Raw genomic sequence first — 15,960 nt, 5'->3', positions numbered from 1 at the left:
CTTTGATTGGGCAAAAATCAGATATCGTATCTTGAAATTGTGTGATTTCCTGGTGGCAGATTCTCAGATTGACTTTTAATTTCAGGGGAATTTATAGCATGTAATCTACAAAATATTTCACTGGCAGGAGTTATCTAAGAATCCATGATACTGGCCTTATTCAGTTAAAAAGTCCTATGTCAATGGGGTGCCTGGGTACCCCAGTAGGTTGAACATCTGACTCTTGACTTTGATTCAGGTCTCGGAGTTTGTGAGATTGAGCCCTGTGTCAGGCTCTGCATTGACAGGGCAGAGCCTGCTTGGGATTCTCTCCCTCTCTCTCTCTCTGCCCCTCCCCTGTTTGTGTGCCCTCTCTCCCTCTCTCTCTGTCTCTCAAAATAAATAAACTTTTTTTTTTTTTTTTAATTTTAAGTACCATGTCAGCTAGAAGAGCTTCCTGCACACTGTGGTTCAATGGATGGTTCAAATATTGGTTCTGGATTACAGAACCTCTTCACTTTGGTTTACTTTGGTTTGGTGCTAGAAGATGCTGAAAACTTCATTTATTCTCTGAAGAACTCACAGAACCATAGATCATAGCTGGGGCTGTGGCTTCTGACATAGGCTTTGGAAATTAACATGTCTTGCTAAGGGCCTGAAACTGAACTTCAAGTTCTTTCTGCTTAAGTGTTTGCATAGCATAGCTAAGAGCCAGTGAAAAAAGTGACAAAGCATGGCACACTGGCAACACCTCTGGAAAATGATGTCCCCATTCACTACAATGATTTCAATAGATTGACTGTGAAATAGCTCCATAGGTAGGGTAAGGAAGGAAACTATTGTATGGGTGTATTATTGTTTAGGTTAATCCTCATGAAATCGTTGTCAGACAGTTATTGTTGTTGTTGTTTTTTTTTCTTTACCCTACTGTTTGCCATGAGGAAAGGTTAAATAATTGGATATGCCCTGTTTCCTATTCCACTATAGTAAACTCTTTTGGCCAACCACAGATTCCCCAGCGGAGCAACAGTGCTCTTACCAGTAAAGAAGGGATGATGTGCTCTCCAAGCTCCTGCAAAGCTCTGATTTCTCATATAAGAATATCTTAATTCTTATTTGAGTGATGATTTGTTTACTGATTATGTTGTCATGATTAGAACTGCTTGGTTAAATGGTAACTCTATTTTTAAATTTTCGAGGAACTGTTAGACTGGTTTTCAATATGGCCACACCATTTTAAGTTCTCACCAGCACTATATTAGGGTCCTGATTCTTTCACATTCTTGCCAACACTCATTTTTATCTGAAATTTTGATCATAGCCATCCTAATGGGTATTCAGTGATATCTCATTGTGGGTTTAATTTGTATTTACCTAATGGCTAATGATGTTAAGCAACTTTTCATGTACTTATTGGCCATTTATATATTTTCTTACAGAAATGTCTATTCAGTCCAGTTGTAAAATGAATGTCATGGGGTGTAATGTACGGCATGACAACCATAGTAAATAATATTATATTTCGTGTCTGAAAGTTGCTAAGACAGTGAATCGTAAACATTCTCTTTACAAGAAAAAATATCTGTAACTATGTATGGTGATGGATGTTACCTAGACTTATTGTGGTGGTCATTTCACAATATGTGCAAATAGTGAATCATGATGTTGTACACCTGAAATGAATATAATGTATGTCAGCTAAATCTCAATTTTAAAAAATGTCTATTCAGAACCTTTGCCCATTTTTAATTGGGGTGTCTTTTTGTTGTTGGGTTATTTATACACTCTAGATTCAAATATCTTATCAGAAGGTTTGCACATATTTTTTCCCATTCCATGAGTTGTCTTTTTACTTTCTCAGTAGGGCCCTGTGATGCACAAATTTTTCAGTTTTAATAAAGTCCAATTTATCTATTTTTCTTCTGTTGTTGGTGCTGTAAATGTAATATCTAAGGAAGACACTGCCAAATCCTTAGTCATGTAGAGTTGCTTCTGTGTTTTCTTCTAAGAGTTTTCTAAGTTTTAAATTTTAAGCTTATTTTGATCAATTTTGAGTTAATTTTTATATGTAGTGCGAGATAAGTGTCCAAATTCATTCTTATATTTGTAGATATCCAGTTGTCCCAGCATCATTTGTTGAAAAGACTATTCTTTCCATCATTTAATGACCTTGGTACCTTTTTGAAAATCAACTGATCATAGACATACAGATTTATTTCTGGACTTTCCATTCTATTCCACAGATTTATATGTCTGTACTTATGTCAGTACCCCATTGTCTTGGTTACAGTTGCTTTGCAGTAAATTTTGAAATTGGAAAGTGAGGGACCACTAACTATGTTCTTTTTCAAAATTATTTTAGTTATTTTGGGTCCCTTGAGTTCCCATCTGAATTTTAGGATGAGGTTGTCAGTTTCTACAAAGAAGCCAGCTGGGATTATGATGGAGATTGCATCGAATCTCTAGATCACTTTGAGGTATATTGCCATCTTAACCATATTAAATCTTCTAATCAATGAATATGGGATGCTTTTCCATTTCTTAAGACCTTCTTTAACTTCTTTCAACAGCACTTTATAGCTTTCAGAGTATAAGTTTTGCAGTACTTTTATCAAACTTACTCCTAAATATTTTATTCTTTTTGATGCAAATGAAAATGGAATTTTCTTTACTCCTTTTTCTGATTGTTTATTGGAAGTATATATAAATGCAATTGATTTTTATATATTGGTCATGTATCTTGTATCATGCAACTTGGCTGAACTTGTTTATTAGTTTTAATAACTTTTTTTAGTGTTTATTTATTTTTGAGAGAAAGAAAGAGCATGAGTGATGGGGGAGCAGAGAAAGGGAGACATAGAATCCAAAGCCGGCTCCAGGCTCCAAGTTGTCAGCACAGAGCCCAACACAGGGCTCAAACCCACGAACCATGAGATCATGACCTAAGCTGAAGTCAGACGCTTAACCAACTGAGCCACCCCAGCGCCCCAGTTTTAATAACCTTTTAATAGAATCCTTAGGATTTTCTATATATAGTCCCTTTCATTTGTAATCTTATCGTAAGGAAGTAGACTTGTCATGTCATACACCCCTTGAAGCATGTGACAGTCATTTGCTATAAGGTTTTGAGGTCAAGATCTCTTGGAGTTCTGAATCAAAAGAATGTCTTTGGAAATACAGTGACCATTTACCTTTCAGCTGTGAAAAGTTAAAAAAAAAAAAAAAGCCAAACTAGGCTGATCCGCCTGTGTAGACCTGCAGCCATACTGTGCCTGTCAAATCGAATAGCACATTCAATCTCTTATATATTTTGAAGACTCAGACACCCAGAAATGTTTCAGAACCTCTTTCTCACTCTAATTAAAATCTTACTGCTCTGTCAGTAGGAAAGAATGAGATCCGACATCCTGAAAACCATAAAAATATGTTTAAATTTTAGTGAGGCTTTCTGTCTCAAATTGATATACATGAAATCTTGTATAATAATGCATTGACATATATGTAGATTCCTTGTCTCATGAATGTTATCTGATTTGGAGCATGTTAACGATCACAGTCAAAGGATGACAATTTTTTTAAATAATTAATTAAAAGTTAAAAAGTTCAAAGCTTTATCTCAAGCCACATCATGTTTCTCCTTCAGTCTAAAAACAAGTGAGAAATCTGAAAGGTGCTGATCGGGCTTTCCAGTCTCATTATCTCCAAATTAGAAATAATGCCTGCCTACCACTAGAAATGGAGTGAAGTGACGGTGGCAGCCTCGGAGGTTTGCTTGTCACTATTAACAGAAGGGTGGTCTCTGTGCAGGTGAAAGAGCATATCTTAGGGGAATTGACATGACTTTGAATGACCTTCAAATATCAGTCGTCAAGATTATTTAGCAGTGCATTAGCTGTTCATCAAGCATATACAGCCAATGGATTTTGTGACCCAGAGAATAATGAGCATTAGTCTTCGATGCTTTGATCATGTCTATATAGACACAGGCAAAAAAGAGAGAGCAAGAATAAGAGAGTGAAAGAGGGCAAGAGAGAGACAGAGGAAGAAAAAGAAAAGAGAAACCTCCTTTGAAACTTAAAAATCCCAAACTTCAAAGCTAATAATAATTGTGCTGACTTACTCTCATCACCAGGAAACTTGCCGTAAGTGGTTTTATTATATCAGTATTTAGAAGCTCATCCCATGTGGCTACTTCCAGCTCACGCACTGTAGCTACTTTGCATACATTTATTACTTATTTTCACTTAAATAGCGAGGAAATATAGTCACATTGATAAATCTTAACCTTCCTTAAAGTGAAAGACAGAGAGTTCTGTTCTCAAATGAGTAAAGGGAATCATGATTCGTTTATAAGTACTTATTTTCAGACTGGACAGTTTACAATAAAAGGGTTATGAGCACAAATAAACAGGAAAAAAAAAAAACACATTTATCACACTACCCAGCAAACATACCTAGTGAGGAAACTGATGAGATCTCAGCCTTGACTCTCTGTTGGCTTAGTCCAGGAGAGAATTAAGTATGACCTGCCCCTGCAAATTCCCTTTTCCTCCTTGGTATTCATAAGGAATTGTCAGCAAAAGGGAACACTCTTATTGTAGCTTTGCTCTAGGTCCGGCTCTTTAATAATTTTTCCGAGTTACTCCTGGGTATAAACTCTAGCTTTTGAATGATGTGGGTCATTTTAAACGTTTGATTTGTTTTCATCATCGCTTGCCTTTTAGTCTTTGTCATTCTTTAGTCTGCCAAGAAGCCGCTTGTCCATTTAGCAATCAGAAGTGTGGGAAAAGAACACGCATGGTCCAATTTCCAGGGAGTCTTGTAGCAGTTAGTTATCAAATGAAAGTATTTCATTTTCTCAATATTTCTGGTGGTGTTAATTCCCACAGTTAAGGTAAATTTAATTTGTGGGATGTCACCAGATATTAAAGTCTCACAAGCAGTATCTTCCAGTTCCTTCTAGGACATCCCTAGAAAGTTAAAATAACAGGAATAATTTAAGTTAACATTTAAGTTGAGATTTTGGAAAAATATGCATTAAGATACTGCATATGTGTTTTTCAAATGGATATGTAAATTATACTATGTGTGAAATCCTCTGTTCTGCATCGTTATATCTTATGTGTTACTAATGTGAGCATATATGTATACACCTTAATGAATTCTTACTTATACTAACTTAAATGAACTTGTCATTTTATGGTAAGTAATGTATTGTTTTGTGTATGTAAAACATTTTGTATATTTCTTTCTTGATGTTTTATTTGCTCTCTTTCAAGAAAAATGAAGTATTCTCTCATAGATGGATAACATTTAGAAACACCTTCCAAATCTGTGCTCTAGTTACAAATTTGATAGTAAGCATCTTCTAGGTGTAGCTACTTTGATGAGGCTACTTCTAGAAGTGAGACAGTTGACTCATCCTCAACTTATACAAGTATGTTTGCCTTCCAGGAAGGCAACTATCCAGTAAATCTAAAGTACATTAAATGGCTCAGTTATAAGTATTGAGGTGTAGAAATAGAATACAATCCTGTCCTATGTTTGTAAGATAGGCATTTTCTCTCACAAAATTCTGCTGTGATTCAGAAGGAAATTTTACTACCTACATCAGAGGCAAAAGGGTGCCTTTAGGATACCTTCGGGGTGGAAACTTCTACAACCTGACCAATTAAGTCATGTTGCAGAGAGAGAAACTAAGTAAAAGCACTGAGTTGCTTTGCTTGATTTCCCATGTTTGCTTTCTCTTTGTCTTGTTTCCTTGGTTCTGGATTTGCCTTTGCCTCTGAACTTCAGACTTTATGTATTGGTGCATCCTCTTATGATCGTTCATTTTTGGACCAAGGCTGGAGTTACATTATGCTTACTGGTCCAGGCTTTATATCTGTCTCATTTCATTCCACTGTGTTATAGTTTAGAACACATCATTTGACCTATAAATAATTCCTGACTGTGGCTTTAAAAACTGAAAGTAGATCAGTGGAGACATTGAGAATCTTAACATCTTGACTGCTTTCTCAGTGTAAAAGTGGTCAATGTTTAGCTTAGAATCTGCAGTTCTTTTTTCCTATGGGCTATGCTTTCTTTCTGTGGGAAAGCTCTGTGCCTACAATTTATTATTGAGGAGAAAGCCTGTTGCTTTTATCAGCTCTTGCTTGGTTTACTTTTTTTTCGAAAAGATATTTTTAAAATGTTTATTTATTTATTTTTAGAGAGAGACAGAAGAGCATGAGCAGGGAGAGGGGGTGAGAGAGAGGAGAGGGAGAATCCCAAGCAGACTCCTTGCTGTCTAGCACAGAGCCCAACACGGAGCTCGATCCCATGAACTGTGAGATTGTGACCTGAGCTGAAATCAAGAGTCAGAAGTTTAACCAACTAAGCCACCCAGGTGCCACCAAAAGATATTTTTTTAAGAAATGAATTTGTGTGTTCAGCTTTTAAATACCATCTTAGACGCTTCATCAAGGCTCCCTGCTCTCCCCAGCCTCCTGTGCTCACTGGCAGTCTTTGATGCAACCCTGGAAGGCAATGAACCTCATGTGCCCTTTGCTTTGTACTCTAGTTTTTTGGCTCCTGCTTTGATGCTGTTTGGTTACCTGGTTTACTTCGCTTCTATCTTAAATCAGGTTGACACATAGGCAACCAGAAACATAATACTAAGTTATACTTGCTGTGGATTTGCTGAGTTTGGAAAACAATGCTGTGAAACAGATCCCTGGACTTAATTAGTATTCTCTGAGTAAAAGAAAGTTCTCCAATCAAATGGTTTATACATCATGACTTCCTTGTGGGGACTATCAATAAATACTATAATACTAAATGCTCTGATAAGTCTTGCATAGAAAAAACCTGTCATATGAATTGTATTTGTTTTCTAAATGCAATTGTCCTTGCAACCTCTTTTCTGTAGAACACCTGCTCACATCTCAGGGGTCACCAGTTTTCGACGCAAGACATTTTGGGAAATTATGTTCATTGAACATGGACCATAAGTTAACAGCCTTTCTGACCCACGTCTTCAACAATAAACTTTTAGGGATGCCTGGGTGGTTGAGTTGGTTAAGCGGCCGACTTCAGCTCAGGTCATGATCACATGGTTTGTGGGTTTGAGCCCCACATCAGGCTCGGTGCTGACAGCTCAGAGCCTGGAGCCTACTTTGGATTCTGTGTCTCTCCCTCTCTCTGCCCCTTCCCTGCTTGTACTTGCTCTCTCTGTGTCTCTCTCTCAAAAAATAAATAAACATTAAAAAAATAAGCTTTTAAAAGGTTAATCCTGATTTAAACAACAAGTTACCTACACTTATATTATGTTAGAAATGCTAAAGGATTGTCTAATTAACACTAGGCATATAGGAGCGCGTGGGTGGCTCAGTCAGTTCAAGTGTCTGACCTCAGCTTAGGTCATGATCTCATGGTTCATGAGTTCGAGCCCCGTGTCGGGCTCTGTGCTGTCAGCTTGGAGCCTGAAGCCTGCTTCAGATTCTGTGTCTCCCTCTCTCTCTGCCCCTTCCCTACTCAAGCTCTGTCTCTTCTGTCTCTCTTAAATAAATAAACATTGAAAAAAACTAAAAAAAAAAAAAAAAAAAAAAACAGGCATGTAGTGAATACAACAATACTTGACTGGAGTTATAGGTGTGTTAGGAATCAAAGACACTTAGTAATATGAACTAGTTCAATTACTACTCTGCGTTCCCTTTGACTCACCTATTCTTTTTTTCTGGTTTGGGTTTCTATATAAAACTGTTGCTAGGACATTCTGGAATATTTTTAAAAAGTATAAGATGTCCTGGCCCTAATATTTTGAGGTTGATACATAGGAAGGGAGAAGTTTGAATAAGTTAATTTTTCTCATTTTTGGTATAGACTGACTGTTCATTCTAACAGCTTCAAGATACAGTAAGATAATTCTGTAGTGTGGATACTTTACTATATTATTAGATTTTTGAAGTGGGCAAAATAATGTTCATGTTAAACATGAACATGTTAACATGTTAACATAACATAACATAACATAAACATGTTAAATCGTGATTTAGGAGGTGTTAAATATTTACTTTTTAGAAATGAGTTAAAATAAATATTTTTCTTTTCTTTTGCTCATCTTGAAATAAAACAATTTGCCATATATATATTTATAAATGAATTATTTTGATTGTCACTTTAAACTAAACTCAATGCCAGTTAACTATTTTTATTTTCAACTGAGTTAAATGAAACCTCATGGTGATATCTTTTTTGACATTTTTTTTTGCAGTGTTGGAAAAATTCCTACATATAAAGGAAAATAGATGACTTTAGGAATTATAGAATTTAATCAAATAAGTAAAATAATTATTTTATGAGTATTGGATAGATGGATGGAAATTGTATCATACAAATGAATTAAATAATTGATATTGTGATATAATGTCAGATTTAACAAGAGTTTCTATATGAAAAGTTCTATAAGGGTAGGTCTTTATTAATTTAATAATAATAAGGAAATTCTCTTTGTAACCTACCAGCATCTTCTGAAACCTTTCTTTCTTTTATTACCCCAGACATGTTTGTGGTTTAAAACAGGGAAACCAGTTACCCATGAAATCGTGCTGTTATTTTTTTTTCATTAGCCGTTTGGTCTGGCCATTTTTGGAGAAGTTGATTTCCCCCAACATATAGACTAACATTGCTGCTTGGAGTAGCAGAGTTTTACTCAACCGGTTACATTTCTTTGCCCTGCTCTGGTTGGCTGATCGCTCTTATTACTTTAAAAGAACAGTAAATTTTGCCTCCAAGTCGAAGTACGTCAAGATGTAGGAAACTAAGGCAATAGAGTGATATTCCAGCTGTAATAACAAATGCAAGTGTTCTACCTTGGAGGAAAACGAATTGGCACGCAGCCCATGTTCACACTTGCATTCCTTTGAAGTGAATGAGGCCACTGGAGGACACAGACACAGTCTGTCTGCCTTTCCCTGTGTTGCTTTAAGCCAAATCCATAGGTGAGATGAATCAGCTGTTCTGGACAGCAGCTATACCCAAAGGTCTGCTTCAGTGAGCTGTTTTTAATGTGCTGCTTGGGAAGGATGGAAGAAAAATAGCACCTTGTTTCTTAGCAAGAACTTGAAATTCCGTTCACTTAACAAGCATCATTGATACATGCTACGTAACTGGTACTGTGACTCTTATGCTTTTACAGCTTGTTAGGGAGGGAGGTAGTGCAGGAATGGGGAGGAGGAACTTATGTTGCTGTAGTGTATTTTTGGATTTGAGATTACTGACCTTGCCAGCCTAGACAATTAAGGACAAAAACCTATTCTCAGGTCTACCTTACTCTTTTCAGTCAGGTAAAAGTCATTTTCTCTCTCTTCTTCAAATAGCTCTTGTAGGGATTTGGCCTAGTTTCCTCAGCAGCAATTTTAGATTTAGAGTGACAAAAATTGATATGTGTGATTTGGCCATTTTTCCCGTGACTAATTTTTCTTGTTTTAGAAAGCTATCGCACACTCAGAGAGAGTAATGGCTCTATTCATTTTTAACAAATGCTGGTTACATCTGGATTTAGTCAGGTGAGGATCCGAATCATGAGAGCTCTAGAGTCCCCGTTGTCTAATATATCACAGAATCAGAAACAGGACCCGCGGCTGCTGCAGTGATGGACTATTGATATTTTAGCTTCTTCCTCTCTGCCACATTTTATATTCCTCCTGCCTGATGGATTAGCTTAGGTATTCTCTACTTCTGCCTCTGTCTTTGAGCCACTTGTACTCAAGTGTGAAAAGCATCATTTGATTTGCACTGAATTCATTTCAGCCGATTGTTTTGTTAGCTGTCCAAGTACCAATTTAACAAACTCTCTGACGTTTCCGGAATATTTTATTGTGACATGTTAAATTATAATGAACATATTCTCTGCCAGTTGGGCCTGGTGATGAACAAAGTAAATGTTCAGCCTTTCTTTGTTAATCAATAAACAAATGTAGGAGTTTCTCAACCCTAGTTAGCACCCCTGCTAGCATATGTAGTTATCTTTGTGAGAACTGGAAAAAGGACAGACAGATTGCAAGAGGTATTCACCATGGACAGAGTAAGTAGAAAAGAAAAAGGTGCCCCTTCCTTCAGGGGACTTTGGTCACTTTGACCAGTTGAGTGGAAGCTGATGTGGCCTCCATTCACTCTGAGCCCCGGCTGACATAACAATCACACAGGCCCAGCAGGCCTCACATATAACAGCATTCCATCTTGCTTCTGTCTCTTCCTACCTTCAAACCTTGTAATTTTTCTTGTTTTGTTGTTTAATTTGATAGGAGTGAATCCATTTTGATGGTAGAGATAGGTGAGAAGGAAGGTCTGAGAACTACTGTTTGCTTTCAGGTTGACCAAAGTGAAATAACCTTGGTGACATTTCAATAGTTTCCCTTTCCAGCATGCATTGTTAAGTACATTGCAGGCTTTTTCACTGAAGAGAAAACTCATTTTCCAGATAGTAATCCAAAGAATCCATTGGAAAGGTCTGTTCATTTTAAAGAATTTATCATAACTTATTATCAAATGATTACTTCTGTATATCCGTAGGCCATAAAAGCAGTCATCTGATAATGAAGTTAATATATATGAACTTTTCTGGTATGTGTTATTTCTTATTATACATGAATAGTACCGAAATTGGGTAATTGTTATGTTTACTGCTTTAAAGTATCAGAAGCTGCCAGTTTACCATGAAAAAAGTATTGTATCCTTCTACCTCGCCCCACCCACCCATAAACTGGAAAGGAATGAATCGTAAAACTTAGAGTTTTGTTTTGTTTTTACTCTCTTCTTATTCCAGGTGACGTGTTCCATATCACTGCTCCCAATAAATTTACCTTTGAGGAGGCTGAAGAAGAGTGTGAAAACCAGGATGCCCGGCTGGCGACAGTGGGGGAACTCCAAGCGGCTTGGAGGAATGGCTTTGACCAGTGCGATTATGGGTGGCTGTCGGATGCCAGCGTTCGCCATCCTGTGACTGTGGCCAGGGCCCAGTGTGGAGGTGGTTTACTTGGGGTGAGAACCCTGTATCGTTTTGAGAACCAGACAGGCTTCCCTCCCCCTGATAGCAGATTTGATGCCTACTGCTTTAAACGTAAGTGTTTGCTACCTTTTTAAAAATTACAGATTTTTAAAACATACTTCGAAGACATGCATTGGTGTTCAACTGATGGGAATGGATCCCATGTCTTGCCGTGTGTGCACAGAATGGAAACAGTTCAATGACTTCTGAAGGCAAATAAATGGAACAGCAGTAATATGGTTAAAACAGGAGGAAGTTTGACAAATGCTATTTTTGAAGTGATAAGGAAATGTCGAGTTGAGGTCTTAACAGTGCTTCCATTGCACCTAGAACCACAGAACACATTTCCGATTAGTTTTTTTTTTTTTTACATTAATTGCAGTCCTTAAATGTAATTAGAGTCTTGGTGCTATAATGTTGAGGCCAACTATAGCTGAGTTGAATTCTTGAATTCTGCTTCTTTTGTCTTTGGTATGTCTTTCTTTGAAATGGCGGAGAATTCAAATTTCAGTAATTGCAGGTGAGTACTTGGAACCGAGATGGATAATCATAATGTTCAATTAATTCCTAACAAGGAACCATGCTGTAAATAAAAATCTCCATTTATCTTATTTTATTTCAGGTCATGGAAATACGTGCCTTCTCATCATTAATTCTGTAGTACATATTGATGTGCAGTATATGTTGTTTGTAAGGTGTAACATAGCCTACTTTCAGTTTGGTTTGCTACTTAAAACTGATCTTAAGTATCATTTATCCATACATGATTTACTTATTTGAAATTATTAGATGTCCTTAAGTTATTTTAGCAGTCGTAGCCACACAGTATGCTTGTAGAATTTGCTTGGTCAAACAAGCAAGTAGTCTATGTGACTTTTACTGGTCTGTATTGTGATAGCAAAACAAAAATTTCCTAGAATTTGGGGGAGTATATTCAAAGTAGAGCCATGTCATATTGAAATATAGTGAAAGGTTTTTACTAAGTTTCCAATATATCTTGTTTTAGCTATGTGTAACTGAAATGAGTAGAAAATACACTAGCTTATTATGTAATTGGTTTCTAAAGTGAAACACACAGGCATTCTTTGTCAACCAAAAAGTCATGCTAGGATGTCTGAGTATTCCACAGAATAGACGTTAGTGCAATGGAAAGGCACTGACATGTTGCTGCCTCCCTGCTAAGGGGCCTTTGCCCACATCTCCTCCCATTGACTCAACTCTCTGAGTGTGAAAGCCATGTTTTGTGTTTTGGCATGGTACAAGCTGGCTATACAAAGCCATTGAAAATACTAACTTTTGTTCCTAGACTGAAACAATAGAAAAGGTCTTCCTTAGTTATTTTTTGGGGGGCGGGGGGGAGGAATTAAAACAATAATAAGGAAAGCCTATCTCTAAAAGTAGAAAGATATACATTTTTTTTAAGCCACAATCTCCTAACAGTGACTTTCAAGTAGTTCAAGCTCTCAAATCAGTTTTACATTAAGTGACTATGATTAAGAACTAAAATCAGATTGCTGTTGGGATGTTTAATTAGGGAAGAAGTGGAATTATCCAACCTGACTATCTTGTTAGATTGCATTTTCCCTTGCTTTATATAAAACTGGCAAGACAAAACTTTTAAACAACCTTTTTTTTTCACCCCTAGGGTAAAACTTAAACCAAAGGCTGTCTGTAGCCACAAATAATTCATCCTGATGTGTTTTAAATTATTTATTTAAATGAGGAATTCACATGAATGTATGAAATAAGATATTTCTATTCAAATACAATAATTACCTACTAAAAATCTACATAAAATCTGAGAAAAGTTTGAAAATTCAGGTCTAGTTTCCTTTTTTTTTCCCTCTAATTCATTTGAATTCATATAACTTGGAAATATATAACTTCCAAATATCATGATTCAAATTTTGGTTTTTTTTTTTCCAGACCAAAGGGTAATCTCATCTAATACAAATCTAATCTAAGGGTTAGATTCTTGTTTATTCCTTTCCTAAAACCTACTATATTCAAAATTGATTGGGCATATACAAAATTTAGAAGGCTCAGTCATAACATAAAAATCTTTCTTAGTCTTTCTTAAACTACATGCAGTGCCAACTGCTTCCCCAAATTGCTAAATCTTTTTTCAAGGATTCTTTTAATGTATATATTTTAAACAATGTAAAAAATACTCTCAAAATGACTTGACTGCTGTTCACTTTTCCCACACAGTTGAGGTGTGACTAAGTTTTTAGGGTAAAGTTTATAAGAGTTGTGACCTTAGCAACAGTTCCAAAAGTGATTCCAGAGATGTATAGCTGTTTGGTCAAGCAGAGGAATTTAGAAGTATAACCATATTTTTCTTGTTTGCTTTTTACCAAATGTAGATGTGTTTTTAAGCCACTTCCTGGTGAATGAACAATTCTAAAACCGCACTTATAATTCTATTTTCCTTTGAACATTACTGAATAGAAATTTAACAATGGCTGATGACAAACATAATTAGAATATGTTCATGTCAAGTTGATTTTAAAAAACCAGGAAATTAATACATTTGTGAAATAAAATTTTCCTTTGTTATTTCCCTGTGACAATTAAACTAAATTGTGCACTTTTGATTTTTTCCAAGGTTGGAGACTTAGGACTTTGAAAAATCACCCATACATCCCCAAATTTGAGTGAATCAAAGCCATTCAAGACTCATGATAATCTCTCATGTAATATCATTAATGATCTCCAAGCCAGGGAGATACAGCACGTTTCCCAGAAAAACTATTCTAATATCCCATTACCATCATTCTCAGATAATTTTTCTATTTAAATTCATTGCATTAGACGTTGAGCCCTTTTTCCCTTTTTAACTTGGAGACCAAAATCTAAATAACAGCCATATCTATTATTGAACACAATTGTTCATTTGTCCCTAAGCATCTTCCTCAACTGAAACAACGTCCTTGTTTTGAAATGTTAATTTCTAAGCCCCTGGATCATCTATGTGATCTTGCTTTGAACCTTCATTATTTTTTATATCCCTCTGTTTGATTAAGCTAGGGAGCTAGAAATTATGGTTTAGAGAAGGTGAAATAAATTCTCACCACTTCATATGCTACATTTTCACCTATTTGTTCACTTTTAAAAGTACCCTACCCTTCTAACCTTTGGGGTGCTTCTTATTCTCTTCGTGCCCTCGATCATAATCTGATCATAGGCACCCAACTCATCTTTCCCTAAATGGTATTTTAAATATGTTTTCTGTTTATTGAACTTCAATCTGATAGCATTCAATCACTCACTCATAAACCTTCTTAAAAATAGTTTGAATTCTAATACCACTGTTCCAACCTTTACGCTTTATTTAACAATGAACTCAGAATCAACTTATTGAATATCCACTCTATTTGTGAATTCTCATGTTTACAGTTATTCACGTAGAAGACATTTTCATATAGAAGAACTAATTTGAAATTAATAATTTTCATATAATGTACGCATCCTGGGTGTGTGTTAAATCGACTGTCGTGCTGCTAATAGGGGCTTTATGTTTTATTGGGAAAATCTGCCTTGTGTCTTATAACAGAAGCACAAAGAAGATAGCCCATAGGACATAAAATATATAAGTACAGTGATCCAAAACATCTGTATGGCAGACAGCTGCAAAGGTTGGAAGGGAGCTTTGTGGGAAAAGAAGTATGCTGATTTCTGTTGGCTTTGTCATTAATGAAGTTGAAAGGACACTGGTAGTTTTCCAGTTCAGAGATCTCTCCATGTGAATTCTTCTGGGAGGACACTTTTGGAATAATTTGGAGTTGCATTTTCACCTTTATGATAGTCATCATTAATATAGCAGCCTTTATTCTTAAGATACCTCTTTGTAGATATTTGTGGTTTTTGAAATTATTTCCTCTTCTTGAAATGGTTGAAGCAAATGGCACAGATAATCAGATATTCTGAGTTAGGATGGAAATCAGCTGTTAAACTGACGAAAAAGCCACCCAACCCCAAAGGAAGTCTGAGGTTTTCCATTCCAAATAGTAGAATTAATTAAATTATAAGCAGACTTTTAAACAGAGCTCTAAAATTATTGAAAACCCTTGTTTGTGAAAACAAAGTCACAGAAATCCTGGCTTTGTAAGGGAGATTCTCTGAGACGTAGTGCCGTTGCTTTCCCATGCTCCAGGACTAGAGGAAGGCAACACCAAATGGTACAGTAATAATCAACAGTGACATACAGTTTCATCTTTAAAATATGAGTCCTTCATTTTTAGAACACTATAGAAGCATTTTCATAGCATCATAGAAAGTTGCTAGCATGGAACTTGGATTGACACATAGGACAACCTGATCCACAGGACTTCTGTTTGACCCTAATGCCATATCATCGCCTTTTAAGTTAATTTCATCAGCCACAAAAATACTCTGAGAAAAGCAAAATCAGCTCTCTTGCTGTCATTAACAATAATGCGATTAATTTTTCTCTAATAAGCAGTGTCATAAGTGTTTATGTTATGTTTCCATGGGAACTTTTTCTGCATGTATATTTTACTGTTTCCCAAAAGAAAGCTGTTATAAGACAAACATGATATTTGGCAGTAAATGAGGTAACAGTTATGGAATTTCAGAGGATAGAGAATTGAATTAGAAGAAAAAGAGTCAACCACACTTTGGCTCCTTTAGTTGTTCATGTCAATCAAAACAGACCAAAGCCTCTTCCAGGAAATGAATATAGAAAAGGCTTTTCTTTACAGAGAGAGAGAGAGAGATTATTTAGTATGTTTTTGTTTAGTTTTGTTCCAACACAAAAGGGTAAATAGTGACAGACTTCGAGGAATATTTAAATGTTACCATACTGTAAATGACCAGCAAGTTTTCATTATAAAATTCATGGATCTGAGCTTTAGAATGGTCTGCAGAATGACCACAGCTAATAACAGCTCATAGCAAACAAAAATAAACAACATGTTACAACTCAAGTC

General features: G+C 36.0%; 1 protein-coding gene across 4 annotated transcripts in view; it reads left to right on the top strand.

The window, feature by feature from the left end:
- VCAN (versican) overlaps positions 1 to 15,960 on the top strand; it is a 110,701-nt gene that overhangs the window by 28,354 nt on the left and 66,387 nt on the right. For all 4 annotated transcript variants that reach the window (XM_086697362.1, XM_086697379.1, XM_086697369.1 and 1 more), the window contains exon 6: positions 10,787 to 11,080. In XM_086697362.1, the coding sequence (XP_086553488.1) occupies positions 10,787 to 11,080 (294 nt within the window). The remainder of the gene's footprint in view (positions 1 to 10,786; positions 11,081 to 15,960) is intronic.

Source organism: Puma concolor, chromosome A1 (genome assembly GCF_028749965.1).
Source record: "Puma concolor isolate L17-30 chromosome A1, mPumCon1.1.hap2, whole genome shotgun sequence".
NCBI classification, from domain to species: Eukaryota; Metazoa; Chordata; class Mammalia; order Carnivora; family Felidae; genus Puma; species Puma concolor.
Note: the sequence above shows the minus strand (reverse complement) of the source record. Positions and strands in the feature narration are given on the sequence as shown.